Here is a 26,866-nt window from a genome sequence, read left to right on the forward strand (position 1 = left end):
TGTTTGACTATGAGTTCGGTTGTTTTGTGTATGTAGTAGTATATGTGTGCGTTTTATGTGGAGATGTGGATTGATCATCTTCAAGAGGAGCATCAATGTCATGTCATTTCATTGCTCCGTGTGTTCATGCTTCTGATAGCCACAACGCAAGGGTGATGGAAAGAAATGGCTGGTTGCATGGAAATGATCTCAATTTACCTATGTGGATAGTACAAACAATCCTCCGGGTAGTTATAGAAAGCATAACTGTTAACGAGGCTGGGTTGCAGCTTCCTGCAGCAGAGGCAGTACTTCATGCCCAGGAAGACGCGCTTCTGCCCTCGACAGCGGTGTCAGGCCCTCCTCATCTTCCAAGTCTGGATTTGCCCCATTGTCAAGCAATACCTGGACCATGTCCTTCACTCTCTTTTCCCAAAATGGCGGTGCGTACTCACCGAGAGTGAGGGGATTGGCTCTTTCCCTCACATCACAATACGGATGCTCATATTGCTTGAAAGTAGGATCGACTGCATGCGACATTGGAGTCCGTCCATCTTTGTCTTTGCAATTGATGTCGGCGCCCTTATCTAGAAGCATCTTTACTATGCTTGGGAGGTGCACCTTTGCTGCGTATGATAATGGAGTCTCGCCGTCATTGTCTCTAGTGTCGACTCTTGCACCATTCTCAAGCAAAATCTGAACGACGGTCTCCCTCACGACTCTTGCCTCTTTGGTTCTTATTCTTTGACATGAGCCAACCGCAAAGTGCAGCGGAGTACGGCCCTCGTTGCAAGTGCTGTTGATGTCCACAGCTTTAATGTCAAGGAGCAACTGAACAATCTCCCCGGCTTGCTCGTAATTAAAACAGCGCCACAAGTCGACGCAGACTGCGTGCGATAACGGTGTTCGGCCTTTGCTGTCTAGGGCGTTTGGATTGGCCCCGTACTCCTCAAGCAGGAGTTTGATGATAGCCGTGCTCTTCTCCGATGCATTCAAAGCCATGGAGAGTAATGGAATACCATCATCTTCATATTTACCTTCTACGTTGACTCCGTCCACGGCGAGCAGGATCCGGCACGTCTCTTCGCGTGCGCGTGTCACGGCAGCTCGCAGGGCATACTGGGCACAGGCGGCCTTCTCGTCAGGTGGAAAGTCATCAACTTTCAACAGGAGTTGTACAATAGAACCGTTACCACCTATTGCAGCATCATTCAACAATTCGCGTCGGCTGGCCCTCGCTTGTTCTGGGCCAACGGCTCCTAAAAGCAGTTTGAACATAGCTCCGTGCCCACCCATCGCGGCCCTTCGCAGTGCGGTCACGTTGTCATGGATGATGGCATTCGGATCTACGCCTCGCTCCAAGAGAAGCTTTGCCATGCTCTCCAGTCCGAGCTCTGCTGCAATCCCCAGAGGTGTATTGCCTAATTCCGATCGGGCCTCTATATCAGCGCCGGCGTTGGCAAGAATATGGAACACGCCCTCGTGGCCTCTCTGTACAGCAGCATAAAGAGGCGTGCATCCCTTGCGTGTTTCCCTAGACTCAATAAAGGCGCCTTTGCCTAGAAGGTCTTGGACAAGGTCAGGGAACCCGTACTGTGCTGCAAGCCAGAGTGGTGTCTGTTTTAGATCAGTTGTGGAGTCAACTTGACCGTCCTCATCTTCCTCAATTAGGACCCTGCAAGCTTCAACAAGTCCGAAGCATGCCGCAAGATGGACGCCACGGACTTCACTCTGGAATTCTCTTGAAAGCGCGTACCAGTTGTCAGCGGTGTACCACCACTTTGCCCTGGGGATTATGGCCTGATAGCAGGCGTTCACGTTTCCCTTCTTTCTCAAAAAGCCAAGGATGCGGTCTAATTCAACCTCCTGCTGACGAACATGATGCCCCCAGTGCTCAGCTACGTACTCAAATAGAGGAAAGTCTCGAAGCCGTTTGTCGTAATCCTCGAACTTCCAGCAAGTACCGCTTTGGAACTCGTCGAAGCAAAGATAATTGGTGCAATTCTTGCCAATCTCGTATCTCGCACCAGGCAAAAGACGATCCTGATGTCGTTCAAAATACTCCTGCGTGGTATAATGCACCAGTCTGACGACGTTCTCTTGCTCATCGACAGTGACAAGCCCGCCGCACGCGACAATCAAGTCTTCAATTTCTGGAAGGTTATCTCCATCGAGGAAAGACAGGTCGTCTTCAATGGCAAGTGCATGCTGGAGTTCGAGCGGAGTGAGGGGACGCGCTGCGCAGGAAACCCACGAAAGAGCATCTTTTGCTGTCTGCACTTGATCCGGGAGTTGACTCTCGATTCGACTCCAGGCGTCTTCGTACGCTGCGTCGAGGCCGCTCGGAAGGCTCTTTAGGCTTTCGCGAATTTGTTTCACTGAGCGCTTTCCCTGGATGGAGTCGATATGCAGCCGGGCCAGGAGGAACCTGCACGATTGGCGTCTATCCGCTGTGCATTGAAGAGTTGACTCACATTCCATCTATAGACTCGGTGATTGCAGTGATAATCTCTCGCTGCAGATCTTCTCTGTGCTGCACTACTCTAGGAAGGCGGCCCAATTCACCGTTGAGGAAGCGTTCAACGTCTCCCGCACTCGCGCGAATATGGAGACTGCGCTTCCCTTCGAAAAGCCCAGCTACGTCTGGATGATCTCTCGAAGTCGCGAATAGCCCTATACTCCGGGTCTTTTGCAGACTAAACAGCTCTGTCAGAAACTTCTTACGCTGCCCACTAGGAAGCTGGCACTCGTCTAGGGCATCCAGAACGACGAACGTCTTTGGGGACACAGCCAATAGGGAGTCCAAAATGGCCAGTCCTTCATCCACAGTAAGCGTCGTGCCTTTCTCCATGTGCTTCTCATATATCGTCTCCAAAGCGCTAGGGGGAACCGCATGCTGCTGGGCGAGTTGTCGAAGCAAGACCGCCAGAATCTCGACGAGAGTTGTCTTCTCCCGGAAATTGCAGTAGAAGAATGCAAGCGGGTTCCCACTCCTCTGTAGTTCGTTGACCACGATCGAGGAAAGAAACGTTTTCCCCGCCCCTGGAAGACCCGGACAGAAGAGCGTGCGTTGATCCTGAGGTGTTTTCTCATCCTGGCCGATCCATCTCTGATACTCGTCGGACTCTAGAAGCCAAGCCCCAGTGCCCGGCTGCACTCGACCGAATAAATCAACCTGTTTGGATTCATGAGTAGCTGGTGCCAGCCAGTTTAAGATCTCCCGCCTGCGCGCCCCATCCTGTTGCTGAACAAGCTCGTTCACACCGTCTAGAGTGGCGGTCACGATGTCTTTCGTTTCGCGGCTCAGCTGGCTGCCACAATTAGCACTCTTAACTCATATTGACACAAAACCACAGAGATGAAAGCTCACTGATTGATAGACTGTAAGAACAGGTTAAAAGTATTGACATTCGTTTGGATCCGTCTCCGAAACATGTCAATTTCGTGCTGGTCAAAGGTGAGCCTCTTCCATACCCTCCGACCAGCCTCCCTCAGACTCGCCGACCTATCATCATTCAGCATATCCTCGTACTTGGCGAGACTGTTGATCAGATCATAGAGAACATCGTGACAACCCTGGGAGATCTCATTCAAAATCCTCTGCTTCTCGAAACTTAGAGATTCCGCTGGGTCGTTGTCCTCGATGTCACGTAGAACATTTGATAAGCGCTTGACACTGGGAACTGATTAGCGGACTCTACTCTCAATTCAATGGAAAGGCGTGAACAGGTGAGGTAAGGTGAGCTAAGTACTAACTCATCAGAAACAGCCCACAACTGCCCCGGCGCATCGACGAACTGCTTTCGCGCCCTGTCGGCTAGTTTCAGCACGGCGAGGAAATCGCCTACGCCGAAGCCGAAGCTCATACTGATTAATGTGGAATAAAGATGGTTCCAAGTAGCAGACTCGATTGACGCATCCTTTATAAATTGCCTGGCAAGGCAGAAAAGAAGAATGGCGGGGTTTTGTGCAGATCACGGGGATGCGAGGCTGTTGACGAGGCTTTGCGCCGCAGAGCCACCAACGCATCATGATCGACTTACGAGCGGGCGAATCAGGCTCACATGGACTTGTCCCTGGCTAGTCAAGAACTGGAGATCAGCTCAACTCATGAATGATGTCAATTTGGTTGGGCGGGGAAGGGCGATGGAAAAATAAAAAAGAAATGCATCATCCGTGAATCGAACACGGGCCTCATCGATGGCAACGATGAATTCTACCACTAGACCAATGATGCTTCTTATTGAACAATGCTTCACTATCTAAATATACAAGCTTTTTAAGCTTGAAAGCAAGTTGCTTATGGATTTCTCCTTTCGCGCGAGTCGTCGATACCTGTTTGGCATTCCGGTCTATGACTTGGAATTTCAAGGATGAGGCGGGATTTTAATACTTCTGGTACTTAATATTCAATATAGGGCAGTGTTTGCTCGTATTCGTGGCGACATCGCTTCAATCCAGCCCCTTGTGTATCGAACACACACTTGCTGCTTGAGGTGGAAATATATATTTCCGAGTGTTGCCTCAGCCTCCGCCTCATCAATTTTGTCAGATGCTTGTTATATCGATATTGTGGCATACGACAGCAGTGTTCAGTAATTCAAGACTCATAGTATAAGCTCTACATGACTAAAATTCAAGAAGCGCGTACTAAATATATCGCGACTCGTCAATATAAGCCTCACCGAACTCTGCTAGCCGCGAGCCATCGATAACACCAACTCTCAGTTTGAGTCAAAAGCATCGAAGCTTCACTAAGGATCCCAAATTCTACTTCGAAGAATAACACCTCCCACCCCATTGGCCCCACAAGCTCCAACAATACAAAGAACCGGCCCCTTGGCACCATTGTTCCTGTGGGCTCGGGAGGCGCCTTGATGCTTTGTCTCTTTTTTCTTACATTATGCACAATGCATCCCCAATCAGGTCCAAGTTGAGGCAAAACATAAAAGGTAGCCAACAATAAGCGCGAGCGCCCTGAGGTGTTCCTACCCGGCTTCATGAACGGCCACCTGGAAGGGATCGTTGCCGGTGTTTCTATATACCCCGGACCGAGGCCGGGCTTTCTTTTTTCGCTTTGTTGCCAATGGCCGCAATTGATAGGCTGAAGGCGAATGGCAAATTCGTCTGCAGGTGAGGTGATGGGACTTGAAGGCTGAGGGTCATATGCGAGTTACTCCGTGTTAGTGGTGCCTTTGTTGTTGGGCTGGTCGAAGATGGGTGGCCGAGCAGTACAAACTTAACGTACCTTAACCCTAGGAGAGACCTACCAGGAGTTTTTGAACCTGTTGCCTTACCAGTTTTATAAGACAACTTCTCCTTGAATCTGAACTTGAAGTCCTGTGGTCCACTCACCCAAACCATGAGACTTACATCCCCACCTTTACTCGGGACATTCCTCGCCCCAGCCCTAGCAGCAACCTCAACAACCATCGTCCCCGAGCTTTCCACAGCCCAATGGATCTCTGACGCCGAAGGCTTCGACAGCCCCAAAGTCTCCCCCATAAACACCATAACCTGGGACTGGTGGTCCTTCGACGCGGTCCAAGTCTCCCCCAATAACGAAGAAAAGGCCTCGTTCGTCGCGACATTCTACACCGCCGGCGTATCTGGATTCGAGCCGCTCGTGATCTACGCGAATGAAGGGCACACTAGTATAGCCCTGGCTGAGCTTGTGGTTATCTGGCATAATGGCACGCGCGAGAGGGTCCTTATTGATGGGACTGAGGCGCGTATTGGCACTGTCGGGGATGGGACGAGCGGTGTTTGGGATGGGCTTGATGGGCAGGCGTCGTTCTTGGCGAGCCCTAATATGAGATATTATCAGATTGCGTTGGAGTCGGAGGAGGTTGAGGGGACTGTCACGCTTCAGTCGGTGAGTGCTTATCTTCCGCCGTGTTAACTCCATGAAGCGTCCTCCATGCTGATAAAGATCTGATCTAGCTCGCACCACCACACTATCCATGCGGCCCAGCTGAAGCCGGACAAGACATGCAGCTGGCACCACACATCGGCTGGGCAAATGCAGTGCCGGACGCCGCATCCGAAGTGCATCTCTCCGTAGGCGGCCGCCGCCTCGATTTTACGGGGATAGGGTACCACGACAAGGCAAGCAGCTGATTGATTACCAAATCCCCTTCCACCCAATCCCTACCGACTAACGCCATCTCCTAATTTATCCAGAACTGGGTCAACTCCCACTTTCAACCCAACGTCGGAACCTGCTACTGGGGCCACAGCCGCGCAGGCCCCTACAACCTCGTCTGGTTCGGCTACCTCCCCCACAAATCCCAATCCCACGTCACACCCCAGAACTGCGTCTCCGCATACGTCGCGCGCGACGGGGAGATCCTGACCGCGCAATGTTCTGGAATTACTGTTCGTCCATATGGCGAGAACGCGACGTACCCGCCTCTTATGAACTCGGACCCGCCAAGGGGTTATAAGATTAATGTTGAGTTGCCGGATGGGACGGAGCTGGAGTTTACGGCGACAATTCGGTATAATGTTGCGGGGGCGCAGTCGATTGGGTATCTAAGGTGGACGGGGGGTTTTGGAGCTGGAAGTTGATGGGGAGGAGACGTTTTGTGGGGGAGACGTTGTTTGAGTAGTTTGCTTTTGAGATAGAGTGATTAAAGTATAAGTTGTTATGGGGTAGATGGAGGAGGCTGGGTTGTTAGTTGGTAAATATGTACTGGACTGTATCAGTTGGCGCTGGTTGTCTCCATCGGACATCCTCCGCCAGTCGTTTACATGCCTTTCAGTCTCAACAGGCTCAGCCTCATCTAGACTTCATTGAACCAACAAACCACTTCAGTTTGCACAGCTTTTGCGGATACTTTTCTTTATTTTTCCTTTTGAACATAATGCGCCACAGCTGAAAGCCTTTCATACAAGACTAAGGCACACATCAAATAAGCCCACCCGTGCCGCAATGTAGACCTCCACCTCCACCTCCACCATAAAAGCCCTATAAAGCCCCCAACAACAGTACAGTGGATCCATCGTCCTTCTCCCTCCTCTATCCTCCGTCCACCATTCTTCAAACTCCATTTCCATATTCTTCAAGCTTCATCTTCTCAAGAATACTCCTCCTATCAACCCCAGTCACTACCAAACCGAGCCACCCTCCAAAATGCCCAGCCTAATCGCTCACGCGAGAACCACCGCAACCAATCTCGCCTTATCCTTCCAAAACCACTTCAACCTTCCCTTCAACGACGAAACACTCCTCCTCCAAGCCCTCACAGCCCCGGGAGCCCTAGGCGCCACAAGCATCGACGGGAATAAAGGGTTAGCACACATCGGCGACAGCGCACTAGAGCTCTTACTGCGCGATGAGGGATTTGAGAGGGGGTTTAGTCGGGGTATGTAACCTCACCATTTCTCCTAACATGATAAGATAATGACAGTATTTAACTAGAATTATCTAGGTGAAATCAAAGTAATCGTCGATGAAATCGTCAGCAACAAATCCCTCGCGAAGCGCGGCGTCGCGCTGGGGTTAAACAGGTATATTCGGAACAATCCGTCTCAGGGGCACGTTGTTTCTGAGGGGACGATGGCGAATACGATGGAGGCGGTTGTGGGTGCGTATTTTAAGGACCAGGGGATGGACTTTCAGGCGCTTAGGAGGGTTGTTGAGGTGCTTGGGTTGGGGTGGCCGGAGGACAACGGGGACGGGGTGTAGGGGTGTAAAAAAAGGGGTGGGAGTGGGAGTGAAAGGGAGAGGGGTGGTGCTTGTTGAGTTGGGTTGAGGTGATCATAGTGTAGATGCGGTTTTTGTTTAAGCTTCTATGCATATTTGATAATGGGATATAGTCCTGAAAGGCTGGACAGACGGTTTAAGATTGATTGTACTGTAGGCAGCTTAGCACAGTTTATCGACATACTGTTATGGATGCATAGCCAGGATCTGATGTCAACGAGATTCCAAGTTGGTAATAAACAGAGACCTTCTTGGCTAGATTGCGTTGGCCTGTGTTAGCTTCAGGGTGTGTGTCTCATGCTGGACAAAAGCACCGGTCAAACTGATGTCTTTGGCGGGGTCATATTTCTCAAGCGTATCCAGCGGCGCGTACTTCTCGCACAGGAATAACATGTCATTGTAGGCGCTGGAGTAGTCATTAGCCGAGCTGTACTTTCATCTCATAGTCAGGCCCGAGAGCTGGTTAGGTGTACTCACGTCTTTCTTGAGAGACTGCCCGGGTGACCGGCAGAGTCATTCAGATAAATATGAAGGCTGTAGAGGCGGTTTCTATCATCCCACTCGCTGGCGGGCTCTGAGGGCTGAATGTACCGCCTGTAGAACATCTGGTAAGCGGGCAGGTTGAAGTAATAAGCCCAAGAGCATCTCCAGGTCCCGAACTCCAGCTCGTTATGCGCATAGACACTTCCAGAGTCAAAGGCCAGAGAGTGGCCAGACTCCATATCAAGACCAATATTCTGTTCCCACAGATCGCCGTGAATTAGGACAGGGTCAATAGAGCGTCCTTCGGACTGCAGGGCCCCCAATAACCGGGGAATCACGAAATTGACAGTCTGCCTGCAGGCGGCGTCAAACTCTGGCCAGAGCCCATTTGTCTCCTTGTCGTATCTGATGACATCGCTTAGCAGGTTCGCGTAGCACTTTGCCCAGCTTGATTCCCATTTGACTGTGCGCTCAAAAACACCGCATACTGTTGTGACTGGAAAGCCGAATTTCCCGGTTGGCGACTTGCCATTCAGATGGAGCTCAGCCACTTTCTCGGCGAATGATTCGGGGTCGGGAGGCGTTCGAAGATCCATATCGTGAAAGTCACCTAGAAAGAAGTAGACTTGGGACTCTCCATTGTGGTACTCTCCGTATCCCACTGGGTGTGGGACGAAGTCGCTTACCACGGCCTCGATGGCGGATGCTGAATGGTATTCACCTTTGACCAAGGCTTGTGCCCCTCTTCCGGAGGCAACCTTGTCATAGTAATGAGTAATTATAAAGAATGACGAGTGGACGAGGATGATACCTTGAGAAAATATCGCTTTGGGCTTCCATCAGGCAATCTGACGGTGATCTTTGCAGTTTTAGTCCAGGCAGACACTCCAGAGGACTCGCATGAGACAACCTCTGTGCCGCTTGGCATCACTGCTTTCACATGAGCATGTAGTCTGCCCTAGCAAGGGAAGGTGCATACCTTCAGTGACAGCTTTATGGAGGGGAAAGTTCCCCCTGATCTCGGTCAACCAGTCATCAGACATTGTTAAGCAGTTGATGGAGCGAGTTCTGGAGAGACCAAGTGGGCATGAGCACTAGCCCCTCCCTTTTATTGTTGAGCCTCAGGGATACCATGACAGGACATTGTGCATAAATGTGATAACGCACCAGCATACTTCTATCGGCACCACTCGGACAACCTCATCGAGCTGCAGAAATGGCTTTCTTGCATTTCAAATGACTGGGTTGCTGCTGATGCTGACATCCTTCGGAGCGGGGTTAGGGCAAGGAGATTGGCCAGGGCTCCCTGCTAAGCCCATATTGCAGGACCCCTATAGGTTTCTAGCTTGATTGCCGCCTGCGCGCTTCATCACGTAATCCCTGAGATTACGAACTCGTAATCTGTCGACCGACTGCGATGATAAATGATGTTTCCTTTTCTCAGCCGCATCGCCGTCGGCCTTTTTAAGGGTGGGGGTGCATCGCACCCGCAATTTCTGCCTCGGCGTGAAACCACCCCCGCCATTTCTTTCTCTCAGCTCCTGCGTCTGTGTCTGAGTCCATTTGAGGCTGGTTTCTCTTCTTGAGGCCATGGTGACAATCTCTTCGTTTAAACTCAGCGCTTCTGGCACATGCGTCTAACACTCTTCAGTTCTCCAAACGGCTGAGTCTGCGGCGGAAGAGCAGCCAGGACAACGCTTCACTTTCTCTTCTCAAACAGACCCAAGAAGAAGATGGGGACCCAAGAGTACCCCCTTCACGGGCGCACTCACAACCAAGTCTTGCGTCGCCGAAGAAAGGCCAACATGAATCGGAATCCAACCCACTGGGCCTGAACGTAATTTACGCTCCTAATAATGGCCACAAGGCCGACATCGTCTTCGTTCACGGGCTTGGAGGAACAAGTCGATGGACTTGGTCTAAGAACCACGATCCTGAACTCTTTTGGCCTTACAAGTTTCTGCCGCTCGAGCCGGACCTTTGCCTAGCACGGATCATGAGCTTCGGGTACAATGCGAAGTTTCAGAAGAAGGGCAATACTAGCACTGCAGTTCTCGATTTTGCAAAGACCCTGCTCTTCCACCTTAGATATGCCGTCGATCAACAATCGGGAAATCTTAACATTGGGGCAGTGAGTTCCAGACCCAGGAAGAGGACGGAAAACGTTGCTGATTGGATATGCAGGTCCCTCTACTTTTTGTGGTCCATAGTATGGGGGGACTTATTGTCAAAGAAGTCTGAGCAACTGCACCCCCATTGAGGCTTCACGCTTTGCTTACAATGACAGGCATACATGCAAGGCCAGAATGACCCGTTATACGAGCATATCGTCAAGGCCATCTCAGCCATCATCTTCCTCGCAACTCCGCACAGAGGTTCCAATCTGGCCGACATTCTGAATCGTGTCTTGGAGGCCACCTGGCTGAGCAACTCTAAGCTTTACATCTCTGAGCTTTCAACCGACCATTTCACTCTCCAGAAGCTGAATGAGCAATTTCGACACATTGCTCCCAGGCTAGACATTGTTTCCTTTTACGAAACCCAGCCCACATCAATCAAAGGTGCTCGCGTGGTGAGCTAGTACCAAAAAGCGGAAGGAGAGTATTCTTGCTGATGCTTGCAGATGATACTCGAGAAAGACTCGTCGATCCTAGGCTATCCCGGAGAGATATCCAACCCTTTAGATGCCGACCATCATGGGGTCTGTAAGTACGACAATAACCGTGATCCGAATTACATTTCAGTGCGCAACGCTCTCAAGTCTATTGTCAGCAAGATCATTTCCACAACCCGTTCCAAGGCAAAGACTGCCGTCAGTGAGAGAAGACCCAGTGACCTGAAAAGTGCGCTTGGTATCCCACAACTTCCCGACAGCGACTACATCTTCTTTCAAGACCAATGGACTATGGGGACAAGCAGCTGGATTTTAACGGACATCGCGTTTACCCAATGGCTGCACTCTTCCAGGCCCTCTGTTTTGTTTGTTCATGGAGGTGCCGCCACAGGGAAGTCGGTTCTCGCGTCCTTTATCATCGACTATCTAGTAAAACAGGGCGTCCGCTGCCAGTACTTCTTTATCAGGTTCGCTGATCGCAAGAAGCGGACGCTGAGTCTACTGTTGCGCTCCATTGCTTATCAGGTTACTCAACATATTCCCGAGTTTGGTCTTCAGATCGGCGAGCTAGCCAATGAAGCAGTTGAGTTTGGATCAGCGGACTCTCGAACAATTTGGGAGCGCTTGTTCAAGTCTGTTTTGTTCAAGCTGGAAGATATGGACCCAATATATTGGGTAATTGACGGCTTGGACGAGGCTGATGATGTTCGATCAACGATCAAGCTTCTCTCAGATATTCAGCATTCGTCGATCCCTATTCGCGTTCTTCTTCTCGGCCGCGCGACAACTGAGATCACAACGGCCCTGGCGAAACTTCCACAATCAATCCATCAAGGCGAGGTCAAGATCGAGGGCCATGTGGAGGACTTATACGCTCATATAGAGCAGGAACTCAGCATGAGCGGTAGCGCTGAATTCAGAGACAGTATTGTGCAGCGGATCGTGGCTGGGGCGCAAGACAACTTTTTGGTATGAACTCTCTAAAGTAATTACTTGCACCGTGCTGACCACCCAGAAGTGGGTACGACTGGCTGTGGAGAAGCTGAATACATGCTACACCCTCACAGAAGTGACCGAAGCTTTGCAAGAATTCCCTCCTGGCATGGAGGCACTGTATGACCGGATGGCCCTGTCTATCGCCAACAACCCGTCTTCTACTGCCCGGTATCTGGCTCGCAAAATTCTTCAATGCGTCGCTTGTTCCTTTCGCATCTTGAGTCTCGCCGAACTATCCCAAGCCCTAGCCGGAGACTTCCCTGACATGTTAAGCCTGGAGAAGTCAATTGTGGACCTGTGTGGTGGGTTTGTGGTCCTCGATAACAGTGGCAATGTTGGAATGATTCACCATTCCGCGCGCGAGTACTTGCTCGGTGATGTGGAACGCCCGGTAGATATTGATCGCGATGCCGCTCATGAACAGATGTTCTTGAGTTGCATGAATTGCCTGATGGTCACTGGCCTTCGAGGGAACCTCCACCGACACCAAATGCCCGAGTTTGTTGACTATAGCGCTTCTTCCTGGTCATCTCACATGGCTTTAGTCCCTGCAAACTCACAGTCTGTTGTCAAGGTCGTCAAGAAATTTCTGGCCGGAAGTTGGGTGCTGACATGGATTCACGTCCTTGCCGTGACTCGGCACCTGCGCATCCTTGTCAGAGCTTCCAAGCACCTTTCAAGATTCACTGCTTCCAATATTCAGGCCAACGCAACACCAAATCAACTAGCTGACCGGCAGATGATGGATCAATGGGCGATTGACTTTGTCAAGATCCTGGGAAAGTTCGGTAACAACCTGCGTCGCAACCCAGAAGCAATCTACAAGACCATTCCTCCATTCTGTCCCACAAACTCGGCCATCTTTCAGCAGTTTGGGAAGTCAGAGACTGGCGCTCTCAAGGTATCCGGGCTTTCGAATCCGGACTGGGATGACTCCATTGCTCGTCTATCATTTGGCGGCTCTGCCTCGTCCGTCCTGGCCGAAGGGAAGAAAGTTGCGGTCTCGACCTCAAAAGGAGAAGTGTTTTTATACTACTCATCAGACTTTGAAGAGGTGAACTCTAGTCCAATCCGGCATGGCGAGAATATGTATCGAATGGCCTTGAACAGTGCCGGAACACAGCTGGTGACATACGGATACAAGACAACCAAAATCTGGGAAATCTCAACTGGACGATGTACTTTGGCTGTCCGCAATCTCGAATCCCGACCCCGACCCCTTGCCATTCTCTTTACAAATAACAACGACACCCTCATTGTGGGCTTTGAAGATCGCGCCATCCGGTCGCTGAACCTGAAGGAGCCGGCACCTACCTGGCAGCTTGTGGCGGAGCTGGAGGAAAATGAGCTCGATGGTCATTTCCTAAACTCAGCTAGCGACATGGCGCTTAGCAACGATGGAAGTTTGGTAGCTGTGGCTTATCGAGGACATCCCCTCTCCGCGTGGGAGGTTGAAGGACCTGAGCTCATCAACCACTGCTGGCGCGCGCGAGAGGAACTTGCTCGAGGCGAAATCCTAGAGGTGATGTGGCATCCACATGTACCTGAGATCCTAGGGCTCTACCACGAAGGCGTCGTCTTCAAATGGAACCCGTACGAAGGGAATCCAGAGGAGATACAAGTAGATGCCCACAGACTTGCACTGAGCAGAGACGGCCATCTATTTGCGACTGGTGACGTGCGAGGAACAGTCAAAGTCTTTACAACGTCAGAGTTTCAGCCGCTATTCCAGCTTCCTTCGCAAGACCCAGTCCTCGGATTGGCCTTTGGGCCTAGTCTTCATCGCTTCTATGATATTCGGGGCTCATACGGAAATGCCTGGGAGCCTAACGCATTGATGCGTTACGCTGAGCGTTTGGACAAGTCGCCTGATAGTGACGCTGACTCCACAAGCTTAGGTGTCATCTCTGCACCGTCTACCACAATCGCCAGGAGAGTCGACTCCGTAACAGCCATCGCTGCCTCTCCAGGCGGGCGCCTCTACTGCGTTGGCACAGAATATGGGGCCGTGCAGCTTCACGATATCAAACGTGGAAGGCTCCCCGATCTCGTCTCGAGGGGCATCCATGGAATTGAACAGCTGGCCTGGAGCTCCGATGGACGGTATATTTGCTTCTCGGATTCAAGCAAGTATGTCACTGTCATCGCCATTACTCTTCAGAGCCATGGAGTAGATCCTGTAATGGCAGAAATGGTGCTCAAGATGTCAATGAAGAGGATGACAGGCCCCATTGTGCAGCTCCTGTTCCAGCCAGGCGCTAGTCATCTCCTTGTGTCGTCTTTGACAATGGCTTGTATAATATCCATAGATCAGTCCATTGTGACTGAGAATGTCGAATGGCAGTCGGATACACGCAAATGGATTGTTCATCCGCAAGACGGCACTCTCATTGCATTTGAACCAACATCAGTCTCCGTTTGGGACTGGGCTTTGACGAATATACGGAGTTATCAAGTTACGTTGCCTATCAACGAGGAACCACCGTCACCCACGTCGGAGGATCCCTCGAGTCAGCCCAGAATTATCGACCGCGTTCTCGCAACCCCCGATAAACGCCACATTCTGGTTCAGATCTCTCTAGGGAAGACACTGAAGGGTAAAAAGTACATCTTCTCATTCACCACGGCATCATTCGCTCCCTACGCCAGGTCCTCACTTGGTACAGCGGACGTCAGCACATTGGACACCACACTCAGGTTGACACCGGTTCCGCTGCCCGAGGAGGTGACTTCTCATATTGCCAGTGTGCTGGCTTTCCTCACCCACGATCGCCTCATATTCCTCTCTAGGACCTTTGCTATCTGCTCTTGGAAAACACTTCTTAACAAGCCAAGTCCATCGCCTAGTCGTCCAGTACTGCCGCCTTCATCATCGTCCTTTCCAACCTCCTCCAAGAGCACAGCAGCCGGCAAGGCCAGAGCAATCGATCGTCCTGCTCCAACCGTTCGTAAAGATGCCTTTGGCAGTCTTTTTATGCTCCCGGGTGACTGGATAGGCAAGGACTCTCTTGCTTTGTGCACCATATGGAAGGAAGAACGCAGTTTGCTGTGTCCAAGGAATGGCGAGGTTGCGGCTGTCACGGCGGCTGGACTGGGGTGATTTTCCTATTTCTACATGTATACACACTGTACCTGATACCCAACTATGCACCTCTTTCCTCACCCTGCCTTTCTTTCTCCCTGAACTTTTGCCGCCACTGCATCCCATAGCGGTAATCCATCAGGAACAAAACCGCGGCCATTAAGCACAACCCAGCCTGGAAAGTAAAGGTCCAGCCGATGCCGATTTTGTCAATCATGTTTTGCAGAAAGGAGATCATGATCGCGGATAGTGCTCCTCGTATAATGTTGCTCGCTGCTTGAGCAGCTGCGGGGGACCGATGGTTCTTGTCAACCAGCAGGGTATTGTATACCTGCAATCACCTCGTCAGCACCGTTTAATATTGGAATGGGACACTCACGCTGAAATCGAGCTGCATGACGAGGCCCGCGAAGAATTGCAGGACTAGAGGTACGGACATGTGCTAGAAGGAAAAAGAAGATATCGGATGTTAGCCTAGCGATCAAGATGATGGGACAGTACACCATGGCAGCACTCACAGTCCGAAAATGCAACGCCCACCCAAACCCCGCGACAAACGCCACCGTCAACCCCATCGGCACCCAGATAACACCAAGTCTGGCCCTCTCAACAGGAAACGTATCTAGGTCATCACCGCGCCCTTTATCAACCGGCAAGCCCCGTTTAATCCTTGCATCCCGCCACGCCCGGTCCATCATCCGCCCCGATACAAAAGTCGACACGATCCCGCCAGCCCCAAAGGGGATGTAAATCAGTCCAGCCTCCCACTGGGAAAGATCATAGATCGGCACGAACAGCGTCGCCAATGACGCCATGATGCACGTGTACACCGTGTACATCAGCCCGCAGGCTGTGATGATTATCGTATTATCTGGGTGCGCGAGTAGCGTTATGCTGCGCAAGGGGTTGGGAAAGCGCCGCTTGGCCCCGGCCGCCGTTCTCAAAATTTGTTCAGCATCATCCTCGAGCCCTCTCGCTTGGTCATGGATGTGACTCTGACTAGGCCTCATAACTCCCGGAACAAGAGGCATCTGATACGCGCGCACAGAACCCGACTCATCGCCCACGATACCCCGACACGTCTCGGGGAGAAACAAGATCACGATAAGGAGGCAACTTCCTGAGGCAATGCACAGGAACCAGAAGGTCCAGGGCCAGCCTGCGGCGTAGGTTAGGGCGCCGCCGAGGATTGGGCCGAGGGTTGGGGCGACGCCGACTCTGGTAGTTGTTAGTTTCTGGGTTCGTGTGAGTAGGATAGGATGTATGATATGAGGAGAAGACGAAGACGAACGCAAATGAAACCAATGCAGCGAACGAGCCGCGCTCAGCGGGGGATGTCACATCCGCTATCACACCGTAGGCAATTGAGAAAGTCCCTGAACAAAGATAGTTAATCATTGAGCCACAAAACAACGAAAAAGTAAAGGAAAATCAGATAAAGCTACCCGAAATTGCCAACGCCTGCAAAACCCTCAACCCAAGCAACGCAGGGTACGTTTCCGCCACGGCAATCCCCAAATTTGTCACCGCATAAACACCCAAACAGACAATATAAACAGGCCTCCGTCCCAAAATATCAGCTGTATCGCCCACAAGCGCAGGCGCAATACTGGCTACAGCCATGTAGACCGTGACGGTGAGATTTATCTTGGCTATTGAGACATCTAGTGAAGTTGAGAGGGAGGGGATCGCAGGGTAGTAGATTAGCGAGCTCAGTGTTGAGAACCAGGCTGCGTAGGCGGATATTGCGACGATGGTCCATTTCTGGGGGGTGGTGAAGAGGGAGTACTGGGTTGACGGGGACTGAGTATTTTCGTCGGTCTCGTTGTGATTAGTTTCTTTGGACTTTTCAGCGTCGGACGTTGTCATTGTATTTGCGTGGCCGGGGGGGCCGAGGGTTGGGTTGGAGCTGGAGATGGGAGGAGTTCGGGGGAGGATGTCTTGTTTATACTTGTGCCCACTTGCGCGAAAGGCTGAAATGGGAATGCTTGACGTGAGACGGAAGGATTAGCTAGCTGGCTGCCCAGTAGCTAAGATGTCATGTGCCATATTATAGCTGGCGATAAGCACACCTGCAGTAAGCTGGAGAAGAGTACCTAACTGGGATCTGGAAAATAGCTTAAATCCAGACGTTTCAGTGAAGGTGTCTACAGTATGTTGGAGGAGTGAATTGTTTCCATAGAGGTCAAGAACTAAGTCCAGCCTGAATGAACGAAGGAAGCTTCTGCGCGGCTATAATTTCACCACCGTGCCCCAACGTTAACATAGCAGTCTCGAGCTGAGTATCACTAAGCACACAGGCCAGCCCTACCGTTGTTACAAAACCCGGAGGCGTAAAGCTTGGTGTCGCTTCGACCACAGAGGATATAGGTACTGTATCGTTTCTTCATGCAAGATTTTTGACAGAACGAATCGTTCCCGATGGCAGTATCGAGGATTTTAGAGCTTGGTAAATACTACTCAACCGGCCCTGGGTTTGCCTCGTATCCTTTCCATTAAGGGGCCCTGGGCTAACTTGGACACCACCTGCACTTAAACGATGAGTCCATCGCGCCTTCCCACAAGATGCCACAGCAGCAACACGAGGAAGCTTGAGGAAGGCGCGACCAGCATGAACCCGGGCATGGATCGTTCCTTCCTATCATGAGTAGAGGCCGATTTGATCGTACCTTCCCACATTATGAATCTGCACCCTCCAGAATCTCTGCTCTCATGCACATGGGCACATTGCGAAAGCTAGACCTCCACAGCATCACCCTCCTCCCACAACCTACACAACCGCTCATACGGCCGTCTCAACGGCCAAGCATGCATATCCTTCGTGCGGTCAATGATACCCCTCAGTGCATCCCGCTCCCGCTGCTCGGTGAAGTACTCGCCATACAGCAGAATGGCGATCACGGCGTTGACGAGCGCTGGCAGTCCTAGTGAGAGGTTATCGACTGCGATGCCGCAGAGGTTGAGCACGATGTTGCGGATGAGGGACTCGGCTTTGCGGTGGGTTGCGCGGGGGGCGGTGGGGTTTCTGTTTTGCGTAGAGGGGAGGAGGGGATTGTGTTAGCGGATGAACTGTAGCTGGAGTAGTTGGGTCGGTAGATTAGGGGTGGCGTTACCTCAGACGGGGATTCTCGGCAATAAGTATCATCCGCGCGAGCTCGAGATGCTGCACGCCTGTTACCTGCCAGGGAGTGGTGTACCAGACTGTTGGGAAGATCTCGCCTTTGGCTTTGTCGACGGGCTTTTGGAGCATGGGAAGGATGTGCGATGCATAGGTGGTTATCAGCTGTTGTTGGTGGGTTCTGAGGCGTTCTGTTTACGTTGTTAGACGTTTACTTGTAGAGTAATGGTCCTGAGGCTAAATAGCTTGGGGAATGCATACCATATTCAGCAACCGATCTCTCTCCCCAGCACCACTTCGCAACTTCACCAGTGTGCATAATCATCACATTCGCAACAGTGGCATTAGCCCAATCCTCCGGCGTGAACGCCACGCAAGGCGCGCGCTTCCTCGTCAGCGCATAGTATACCTCCTGCCGAATCGCAATCCAGTACGCCGCAGCCGCAAGCGACGAGCGAGCCAGCGGCGACGAAATCATAGAGTAGATGATCGTCTTCGTAATGGCGAGAAAGTTCACCCGTTGCTGCCGGCCACCTCCAGACCCATTGCCATCCGCACCGGTACTACCGCCAATATCATCATCGTCATCGGGATCGCAATCACCACCCTCCTCCATCTCCTCCTCCATCTCCTCATACTGCCTGAGAATAATCGCAGCAGCCATAAGATTCTCCTGCACCCGCGGATCCAGGACCGTATGGAAAGACGACAAGCCCGGTATGCATTTCAACATGTACTCGACAGCCGACGACGTCGAGAGCCCAGAAAGACATTGGCCGTGGTAGACGATCCCCCGTGACGTCTTGAACTGCGGCAGCCGACTGAGATGGCGCGATGAGACGGCGAATATGGCATTGCGGAGGGTTAGACAGGTGTTTGCACGCAGGGGGACGACGAGCCGGAAGTGGCTTTGGTTGTCGCAGTGGTCGAACTTGAGCTATTAGTATACAAAAGGCCAAGGGGACAGGATAGGGTGAGGGTCTTACCCATGGAGAAAGTTCCTCGATGTAGTAGCGCAAGAGACACGCTTCTTCTACGTTGGCGAGGGGTTGGACATCTGTGTCGTTTCCTGGCGAGATAGTAGTCAATGGGGATATATGATCATGGCTATGGTCATGGTTATGAATAACTCCTAGACCGTAGACGTAGGGGCTCCCATGGCTCGCGCCTATACTGCCACCTGATACGGGGGACTCGTGCACATGGTGGATGCCCACAGCGGCGGAGACAAGTGCGTCGAGGCCGCTGACAGTTGTACTGGTAGGAATAGGATATGAATCTGACAGGATCGGCTGGTCTAGGTCCTGTTCCTGAAACGCCGGGACAAAATGGCCTCCAGCCGCACTGTCTCCAGCTTGGATCTGAATTTGAATTGGGTCTCCCTCTCCCTCGGCGGCCGCTTCTTCCGGCACTGCAGGAGGCTGTTTTGCTAGTATCTCGTGGCTAGTAGGTTCTGACGCAGTAGGGCTAGACTTGGACCTCTTCGCTCCTCGCGACCCTGTCCCCGATCCTGATCCTTCCGCCGCAGCCTTTGCACCCCTCCATTTCCTCGGCGTGCTATTAACCCATGTCTGATGGACGGCGAATCCTTCCACGGGTATATCCTTCGACCCTCGTCGGAAAACGGCTTTGCGCTCGACAGCGACACACTCGAGGTTTCGGGATTGGCATCGGCCGCATTTTGGGCGCTGCTTGTCGTCTTGTTCGTTGGATCAGATTGTCAAAGAATCGCGGTCGGCGCAACTCCGTTTAGAGTAGCGGCGGGGCTTACATTTGATGTGTCGTCCTGTTGTTGGGTGGATGTTAGAAGGGGCGGCGCATTCCGATACGGGTAAGAAGGCGAGGGGACCCTCAGGGGGACTCACTGCGACAAGTCGAGCACGGGAGTTTTGGGGCGCTCATTCTTGATTACAAAAGTAATTTTTGAGGACGAAAGACGTTGAAGGTACGAAGGAAGCCAAGGGAAATTGGAGCAGAGCGGCGCCCCCTGCCCCAAACGGCGTTTCCGGATGCGGGGTATCTGCGGTGTGGGGGGCGAGGAATGGGGTAATCCAGCAGACGGGCGTTCCTACTCCTCTAGTACTTTGCCTGTCGGTCATCACAATCAAGTATGTCTCTGTACCTAGAACCTATCTATGCCTTCTCTTGTCATCATTAGCAGGGGTAGTTAGGGACTTCTTCATGGGGCCGCATGAGAATAGCTACCACGAACAAGACTCACACTGCGTTGCATGATGCTTGAACACGCTTCCGGCAGGCAAAAAAAAAAGAATAAAAGAAAATAAGAAGAGAAAAATAACCCTATCTATCTATGTATGTATTATATACAATCAAAATAGAATAAATAGGGTGGAAGCCAAAAAAAATATAAAAAAGAAACGACCGAGACGGGACTCGAACCCGCAATCTTGGCTTTGTGTTTCCTTATTCTTCCAGAAGGATTCATTGGTGAATAGGAGAGCCACGCCTTACCATTAGGCCACCCGGCCAATGTTAGTTAGTTACGTTGATGTGTAATTTGATTTATAAGACTTTGGCCACAACTGCAACTCTTCGCCACCAATCAAGCCCTCTCTTTCTCTACGTATGTATTTCTTTCTTTCCTCCTTACCTGAATTTACGGACCATACTGGACTTTTGCAAGTGACTCTCTTTAATTTGTATAGGTCCTAAAATTCTTGCCCTTAGAGCCAAAGGAATCTCTTCCTCGGAAGAGCAATTTCCAAAGTTGACTCCTTAGCTTGTTTGAAATATATATTCTTGTTGACCGCAAACTCATGTGTGCCCCCATGGTCGACCATCTTTTCCATTGTCTGGGCATGGTTGTCCAATTGCCCTGATAAAGGGTTCGAGACACATCCACTGCAGCTAACCCAGCAGCCCAGACATCATCCATTAGGTAGTCCCTGAACCTTGCCAATCGAGTTGAAACAGTAACTCAAGAGCAGCACTCCCGCTGATCTGGGCCCGAATCATTTTCAAATTTTTAATAAACGTTCAGTGATCACATTCAAAGAATTCATTCTGGCGAAAGGCTGCATAATCAAATCCGCGCTGATCTGATGTATAGGTATTTAGCTCGGTCGGTGAGTATATCCAAGATGGCATGGCAGGTTGCAAAGAGGTACATCACATGACCAGTCGCTCGGGACGGGATCCTTCTCGTGTCATCGGCAGTCTTGTTTTCGAGATTAGGTATCCATTGACTCGTATCTACCCCTCAATAAGGTATCTGACTCTTATCCCCTCCCTTCAAACCCCCGCCCTCCAGTCACACCTAGCCACAATGTCCCCCCCTTCCAAAACAACATCCAAAATCCTCACAATCCCCAGATCCACCGAGGTCAGCGGCGACGACCTCCGGATCTTAATAACGCGGCACAAGATCCTCCGCCTGACCGGTCTGCAAACCGACCCGGAGGCATTCACATCAACGTACGACCGGGAGATCGAATTCAGTAATGAGGTCTGGGCCACTCGAGTCCTGAACCCGCTGGGTCGAACCTTCGTCGCGTTATTCCCGGAGCTCGATGTCTCGGGTCTCGGGATAAGCTATGCGGGCGGTGCCGAGGGGGATTTGAGACGGTTGATTTTGCATCAGTGGCTCGGTCAACTTTCGCTTCTTGGGCCGGTGGGTTATCCGCTTGATGAGGAGGTGGAGAGGGCGCCGTGGGAGTTGTTTAAGAATATTGATTTTGAGAGGGCGGCGAGGGATGCGGCGGGGATTCGATCCGTTGAGAGGGTTTGTTATGTTCTTGTAGGGATGTATGTTCTTCCTGAGGGGAGGGGGGCGGGGAATGGGCGGAGACTGCTTGAGGCTGCGGTTAGGGCTGTGGATGAGGAGAGGATAGAGAAGGGGGTCATCGCGACGGTGGTTGTCTTGGTTGCGAAGGAGAATTCTACTGCGAAGAGGTTGTATGAGCGGGCTGGATTTACTGCTAGACCAGATACAGTTGATATTGAGAGGGAAGAGCACTGGGCGTTATTCTTGACGATGGGTTAGAGAAATATTGATTAAGCGTGGGTTGGTCGTCTTCAAGCCGAAACTATAGCAATGATCTCTGGCTCTGGCGCAGCCGCCAGCCCAACAAGTAGACCAGGACCCTCTCCAGCTCTTCGCTCATGCAAAGGAAGATGCAACGCCAAAAACTCACGAATAGCAACAAGCGGCACCCCATGCCTCATGGCAGTCTGATCATCCCACGACGAATGCAGCCCAAGCAGTGTCCCCGTCTCCCTACACACCAGCGGCGCCCCCGAATGCCCCCAGTACGTCCAAGCATCGTGCTTTAGTGTCCCAATCTCAGAGTTCTCTTGCGGATCCGCGCCGGGGATAAGACCCATTAATTCTCCCTCGGATATCTCTAGCAGATCGTACCCCGTTGCCCGGGGTCTCTTGGACTCAAGATCATCCGCGCCAGGCTGTCCGATGCAGACGATAGGCGCCCTCATGGAATGAGCCTCGGGCAACGGCGGCAACGCAATGCAAGGAAACGGCGAAATTTCAACGCCGTCACTCTCGATCCTTACAACCCTTGCAAGCGCAAGATCCCTCCTCTCATCCCAAACAACACACTCCACCTGCACCGCCACTCCCTTGTAATGAAGAAGCCACTTAAAGCGCTCACGCCGCGCTTCCGCTTCATCCTCGCCGAAGCAGTGCGCGCAGGTTAGCATCCATCCGCTGGGATCTATGCACACGGCTGTTCCGGCTTCGGCTTGTGCGAAGATGAATGTTGCGGACAGGGCAGTGGTGATGTGTGATCCGTATGAGGAGGCTTCTTTGTTTAGCCCTGCCCTGGACGAGCTGAGACGAGCTTGTTTCTTGCGGAAAAGGTGGGTTTCTGACGCGTCAAGATCCGAGAGTTGGGTTTGATGTTTGGGTGGCCGCTTTATGCTGTCTGATGCCCCTCTTGCTTCCTCTGGCATGGTGGTTGAGGTAAAACCCGGCTCCGGCACATCCTTGATTTTTCTTGTTGTGGATCGAAGTTGGCGGGTCATGGTCTCGGTTGAGGACAGAGGGGAGTTTCGTGTTGAGACTGACTGTGATGCGTAGAAAGGACCTGGTGAGGATCCTTCACTCACGCTGGGCTCAGCCACGATGCAATGTGAGCTGCCAATCAGCGGTGGGTTACTAGCGCCTCAGCATGAGTGCTGAGTCTTGTTAAGGGAAGGAGCGAAGGAGGCGACAAAAGGTATACGCCTGAAAAGATCGATTCTTCCAACATCCGCATGACCGTCAACATCAAGGTCCCCTTGAACCTCTTCCATTTCTAGACGGCCCCCAATCGCCGTGCACCACCCCTGTTTTCCACGCATACAAAATCAGGCAAGTATCATCGAACAGGGAATATTCGAGATGCACAGGTGCCCGTTCGCGTTGAAGTTGGAGTGGGTGCGTGGGTTAGGCAGGTTCTCTGTTTGGGCTTCTGCTCCTTCCCAGTGTACCAATATCTGTTTCTCGATACTCAAAGGACAAAGTGGTATGGTTGGTGCCACTCTCCGCATTGATTTCATTAGAGATACGAACCTGATCGCATTGACCAAAACAAAGTATGTCCTGAAGGCTGTTTTACCCAGAGTTGGGTTCCAATAGGATCGATTTGAACAAGTTCGACACTAATAGGGTTGTGACAATGATACTGGTCCTTCTGATAGGCTTGGAACTTATGCTCAAGTCGTGGAAATGAGAGCCCACGGAAGTGCGTTCCAATGATAAAAAAGCCAGTTCGCCTTCGGTCCCATTTTCCCAACAGTAATTCTAAACTCATAGGGGTTTATCACTGCAAGATGGCATCTTCAAGTAGAGAGACCTCAAAATCACAGAGACGCACAGACTACTTTGCTCTCTTGGAACTTCCCATGGATGTTGTTGATATTGTGTTCTATTTCCTGCCCATTGAATCCCAGGTCTGCGTCGCACTAAGCTGCAAGGCACTCAAAGACTCCTTTTCCCACGTCTTTGAGGACGAACGACTGGCCTGGCCTAGAAGGTTTAGCGAGGGGTATCGTGATAAGTTTCGAAGCGTCGCCGCTGCTCGAGACAGACTCCTAGATCTACTTGAAGATGACCGCTGGCGACATTGTTTTGGCTGTCTCAAGCTGCATCCAGCAGTTAAGTATAGCCCGTGGTATTCTGAGCCCAATGGACTACCTGGGCAAATGATCTGCAGAAACGAAATGCGCGTGGTGGATCTGTGTCCGTGCCTTGCTCTGACCTGGTCCGATGGAAAGGAGTTGCGACAATGGCTACAAAACGGCTCAAAAGGTCTTTATTTTTCGCCGAGTGTCCGCAACGCCCTCAAGCTGGATGTCGAGAACGGTCGCCCTGTTCTTCGCCACGAGTGCCCTACCATCGCCGATGTCGAAGGCGAGTCCTTCTCCGTAACAATGACAGTGCGCCTTGACAAGAACAGTTCCCTCGAGGTGCGTACAAGATATGAATTCACCTTCGACAAGCTCGCAAAAATTGACACGACTGCACCGCCGCCGTATGATAAGCTGCGGCCGATGCCCAGCGCTAAGACCCGCCCGGTGTCCATGTGCCCATGGAATGACGCTCGCCGCTGGATGTACCGCGAGCTTGACACAAACGAGGGAGAGTGTTGTCACTCGTCACATTCCATCACCATGAGCCGGAAAGGCGGGTTTCATGGCGTTGTTGACAGTGTGAGAAAGCTAGGCGGCCCAAGGGCACCCGAAAACTGGCGGCAAAGCGCTCGTGGTCAGCGTTACTGCCGTATCATAATCAGACGGAGAGCGGAGAATGCTCGTCTCTATATCTATGCAGCTACTCTTGGAGGTACTGGTGGGAGATACCTGTTGCACCCGGCGGAGGAATAGTTGACAATCTCTCCGAGCGGCTCCATTTGGGGGTTGAATTTGTCATCATGACGCCGGGCCAGAGAGTGTGTATAAATGCCCTACCTGACTCTTCTATCTTGATTTCTCATCGTCTACAGATCAAATCCAATGACCATGCCTCGAACTGTCCTCGTCACCGGTGCCAATGGCTACATCGGCAATGCCGTCGCCCGCGCCTTCTCGCGCGCCGGCTGGCTCACATACGGCCTCGTCCGCTCAGAATCCGCCGCCTTGTCTCTCCAGATTGAAGAGATACTCCCAGTAATTGGCCAAATCGACGATATCGAGTCTCATTCCTCCATACTCGCTCAACTCCCACCAACGCTCGACACCATCGTCTCCACAACCGAGAACCTGGAGGACTACATTCCCCACCACAAAAAAACTGTCCAGCTACTACGCACTCTTGCCCTGACAACACAGAACAACGGGGGAGCCAAACCACTCGTTATCCTTTCTTCCGGTTGCAAGGACTACGGCATGGGCCCTCACTATCACGGCGACCCCGGTCTCTCTCCACACACGGAAGAAAGCCCCCTCAACCCACCACCGCTCCTTGCAAACCGGACGGAGCTCTCCCTGAACATATTTAAGCACACTGATGCATTCACGCCTGTTCTAGTCCGACCAACGAATGTCTTCGGCCGCTCGGCAAGCTACTACCGCGGGTTCTTCGAGGTCGCGTCGCAAGCCGCGCGGTCAAACAAGCCCCTTATTATTCCCGTCCCAGGATCCTCAATCTGCCATGCTCTCCATGTAGACGATTGCGGCGATGCATATGTATCTCTTGCCTCGCATGCAAAGAGAGACGAGATTGAGGGTCAAATCTTCAACATCTCAGCGCGGGAGTATGAAATAGTCGAGCAGATTGCGGATGCTTTAGTGGCTGAATATGAAATCAACAAAGGGGTGAAATATGTTGACGGGGAGAGTCTGCCGGCTAGTGAGAACCCCTGGCCACCTGTCCTAATTGATTTTCCGCAGTGGACGGGGTCGGACAAGATTAGGAGAGTTACGGGGTGGAGGGATGTCAGGCCGTTGTTTACGGAGGCGCTGCGTGTTTATCGACTTTCGTACGAGGCTGCGGTTGGTGGGGGCCATGAGAATGTTAGCAAGATTAAAGAGAGGGAGAGGATGTTTAGGGAGGGGAATGTTTAAGAAGGTCATGATCCGGTTGTGTACTAACCTGTGAAGTCTTCGCAGATGATCGGGTCTCTTCATTGCGGTTCCTTAGTTCTATCCTTCGAACTCGGGGTGAATTGGATTATATCCCTCTTGATTAGGCCCTTCGTCAATGATCAGCATGTCGCTTTAGAAGTCCATGGCAACGCTAGGCCTTGCGGCATCTACATCCACATCCACTGTCACAAGAAAAAAAAATGATTGGACGAAAAGTATTATCTATGTGGAAGGGTTGAGGCTGATGATGTACTCATTGTATAGCGGGAAGGGCTCGCTTCGTAAGTGCGTTTCTCTCGACTGCTGGATGCAGCGAAGGATTTAGCAAGCCATGTTCGATCAGTCTAAAATGCAGATACTTTTGTAGTCGCAAAGGACATCAAGGCACAGGAAATCAGTAGGCATTCCCGTAGTGAAGATGAAGTTCTTGAAGATGTTGAGGTTGGTGATTTCGAACATAGGACATTGCCCCCTTCGCTCCTTTCCTAACGATACCCCGGTCCCCTTTGAAGTCTGTCGCCGACTGAATGCCGACTTCTCTTATGCTTCAACTTCAAGATGACTTCGTCAAATTAATCAGGCGGCAGAACACTGAATACGTTACATCGGCCACTCAAATGCAAATTCGCTGTCAGTTCGGCGCCATGCTGCCTCACCTGGCTTTGACTCCTCACCCCCTTCTTTTCCACCCAGCACCTGTCAAGTGCCATGCCAGCTTGGGTGTGGAAAGCAAGGAAGGAGTATCTCCATCGGACAAAGAGGGGAAATGGAAGATCTCTTCAGATTGCTGAAGTCGAACGCCACCGAATGGAGTGACCGGCATATATGGATGCAGCCGTGGTT

General features: G+C 51.6%; 11 protein-coding genes and 2 non-coding genes across 13 annotated transcripts; 6 read left to right on the forward strand and 7 right to left on the reverse strand.

Moving 5' to 3' along the window:
• Positions 1–48: 48 nt before the first annotated feature.
• On the reverse strand, positions 49–3,946 carry BDV17DRAFT_234731 (ankyrin repeat-containing domain protein). The gene is made up of 4 exons (XM_073755849.1): positions 3,736–3,946; positions 3,350–3,655; positions 2,454–3,290; positions 49–2,407 (listed from the first exon to the last, which is right to left on the reverse strand). The coding sequence occupies exons 1-4, from the start codon at positions 3,843–3,845 to the stop codon at positions 250–252; spliced, it is 3,411 nt and encodes a 1,136-aa protein (XP_073610417.1). The 5' UTR covers positions 3,846–3,946; the 3' UTR covers positions 49–249.
• Positions 3,947–4,145: 199 nt separating this feature from the next.
• BDV17DRAFT_t142 lies at positions 4,146–4,216 on the reverse strand. The gene has a single exon. It is a non-coding gene; the product is annotated as a tRNA-Gly (tRNA).
• Positions 4,217–4,970: 754 nt separating this feature from the next.
• BDV17DRAFT_301670 (uncharacterized protein) lies at positions 4,971–6,549 on the forward strand (the record flags this gene model as incomplete). Its single annotated transcript, XM_073764298.1, has 3 exons — positions 4,971–5,854; positions 5,923–6,087; positions 6,163–6,549. Exons 1-3 carry the CDS (start codon positions 5,342–5,344, stop codon positions 6,547–6,549), a joined length of 1,065 nt encoding a protein of 354 aa, XP_073610418.1. The 5' UTR covers positions 4,971–5,341.
• A 565-nt stretch (positions 6,550–7,114) lies between these two features.
• BDV17DRAFT_296214 (ribonuclease III domain-containing protein) lies at positions 7,115–7,669 on the forward strand (the record flags this gene model as incomplete). Its single annotated transcript, XM_073763242.1, has 2 exons — positions 7,115–7,346; positions 7,413–7,669. 2 exons carry the CDS (start codon positions 7,115–7,117, stop codon positions 7,667–7,669), a joined length of 489 nt encoding a protein of 162 aa, XP_073610419.1.
• A 246-nt stretch (positions 7,670–7,915) lies between these two features.
• On the reverse strand, positions 7,916–9,256 carry BDV17DRAFT_276597 (Fructosamine kinase-domain-containing protein). The gene is made up of 4 exons (XM_073759355.1): positions 9,150–9,256; positions 8,982–9,100; positions 8,165–8,928; positions 7,916–8,093 (listed from the first exon to the last, which is right to left on the reverse strand). Exons 1-4 carry the CDS (start codon positions 9,211–9,213, stop codon positions 7,943–7,945), a joined length of 1,098 nt encoding a protein of 365 aa, XP_073610420.1. The 5' UTR covers positions 9,214–9,256; the 3' UTR covers positions 7,916–7,942.
• A 910-nt stretch (positions 9,257–10,166) lies between these two features.
• On the forward strand, positions 10,167–14,880 carry BDV17DRAFT_296216 (uncharacterized protein; the record flags this gene model as incomplete). The annotated part of the gene is made up of 5 exons (XM_073763243.1): positions 10,167–10,301; positions 10,355–10,405; positions 10,458–10,742; positions 10,794–11,753; positions 11,800–14,880. The coding sequence occupies 5 exons, from the start codon at positions 10,167–10,169 to the stop codon at positions 14,878–14,880; spliced, it is 4,512 nt and encodes a 1,503-aa protein (XP_073610421.1).
• A 43-nt stretch (positions 14,881–14,923) lies between these two features.
• On the reverse strand, positions 14,924–16,731 carry BDV17DRAFT_285298 (major facilitator superfamily domain-containing protein; the record flags this gene model as incomplete). The annotated part of the gene is made up of 5 exons (XM_073760687.1): positions 14,924–15,193; positions 15,242–15,304; positions 15,381–16,097; positions 16,165–16,238; positions 16,308–16,731. The coding sequence occupies 5 exons, from the start codon at positions 16,729–16,731 to the stop codon at positions 14,924–14,926; spliced, it is 1,548 nt and encodes a 515-aa protein (XP_073610422.1).
• Positions 16,732–17,245: 514 nt separating this feature from the next.
• Positions 17,246–19,887, reverse strand: BDV17DRAFT_276605 (uncharacterized protein). Its single transcript, XM_073759356.1, has 6 exons — positions 19,846–19,887; positions 19,752–19,766; positions 18,967–19,679; positions 18,242–18,911; positions 17,976–18,171; positions 17,246–17,887 (listed from the first exon to the last, which is right to left on the reverse strand). The coding sequence occupies exons 1-6, from the start codon at positions 19,880–19,882 to the stop codon at positions 17,599–17,601; spliced, it is 1,920 nt and encodes a 639-aa protein (XP_073610423.1). The 5' UTR covers positions 19,883–19,887; the 3' UTR covers positions 17,246–17,598.
• Positions 19,888–20,359: 472 nt separating this feature from the next.
• BDV17DRAFT_t141 lies at positions 20,360–20,469 on the reverse strand. The gene has a single exon. It is a non-coding gene; the product is annotated as a tRNA-Arg (tRNA).
• A 717-nt stretch (positions 20,470–21,186) lies between these two features.
• Positions 21,187–21,983, forward strand: BDV17DRAFT_301672 (GNAT family N-acetyltransferase; the record flags this gene model as incomplete). The annotated part of the gene is made up of 1 exon (XM_073764299.1): positions 21,187–21,983. Exon 1 carries the CDS (start codon positions 21,267–21,269, stop codon positions 21,981–21,983), a length of 717 nt encoding a protein of 238 aa, XP_073610424.1. The 5' UTR covers positions 21,187–21,266.
• On the reverse strand, positions 21,782–23,024 carry BDV17DRAFT_276606 (S1 family peptidase). The gene has a single exon (XM_073759357.1). It carries the CDS (start codon positions 22,979–22,981, stop codon positions 22,016–22,018), a length of 966 nt encoding a protein of 321 aa, XP_073610425.1. The 5' UTR covers positions 22,982–23,024; the 3' UTR covers positions 21,782–22,015.
• Positions 23,025–23,770: 746 nt separating this feature from the next.
• On the forward strand, positions 23,771–24,823 carry BDV17DRAFT_296220 (uncharacterized protein; the record flags this gene model as incomplete). Its single annotated transcript, XM_073763244.1, has 1 exon — positions 23,771–24,823. One exon carries the CDS (start codon positions 23,771–23,773, stop codon positions 24,821–24,823), a length of 1,053 nt encoding a protein of 350 aa, XP_073610426.1.
• A 169-nt stretch (positions 24,824–24,992) lies between these two features.
• Positions 24,993–26,066, forward strand: BDV17DRAFT_276607 (NAD-dependent epimerase/dehydratase family protein). The gene has a single exon (XM_073759358.1). The coding sequence runs from the start codon at positions 25,325–25,327 to the stop codon at positions 26,000–26,002; it is 678 nt and encodes a 225-aa protein (XP_073610427.1). The 5' UTR covers positions 24,993–25,324; the 3' UTR covers positions 26,003–26,066.
• Positions 26,067–26,866: the final 800 nt, after the last annotated feature.

Source organism: Aspergillus undulatus (genome assembly GCF_047715775.1).
Source record: "Aspergillus undulatus strain CBS 261.88 unplaced genomic scaffold BDV17scaffold_86, whole genome shotgun sequence".
In the NCBI taxonomy this organism is placed as follows: Eukaryota; Fungi; Ascomycota; class Eurotiomycetes; order Eurotiales; family Aspergillaceae; genus Aspergillus; species Aspergillus undulatus.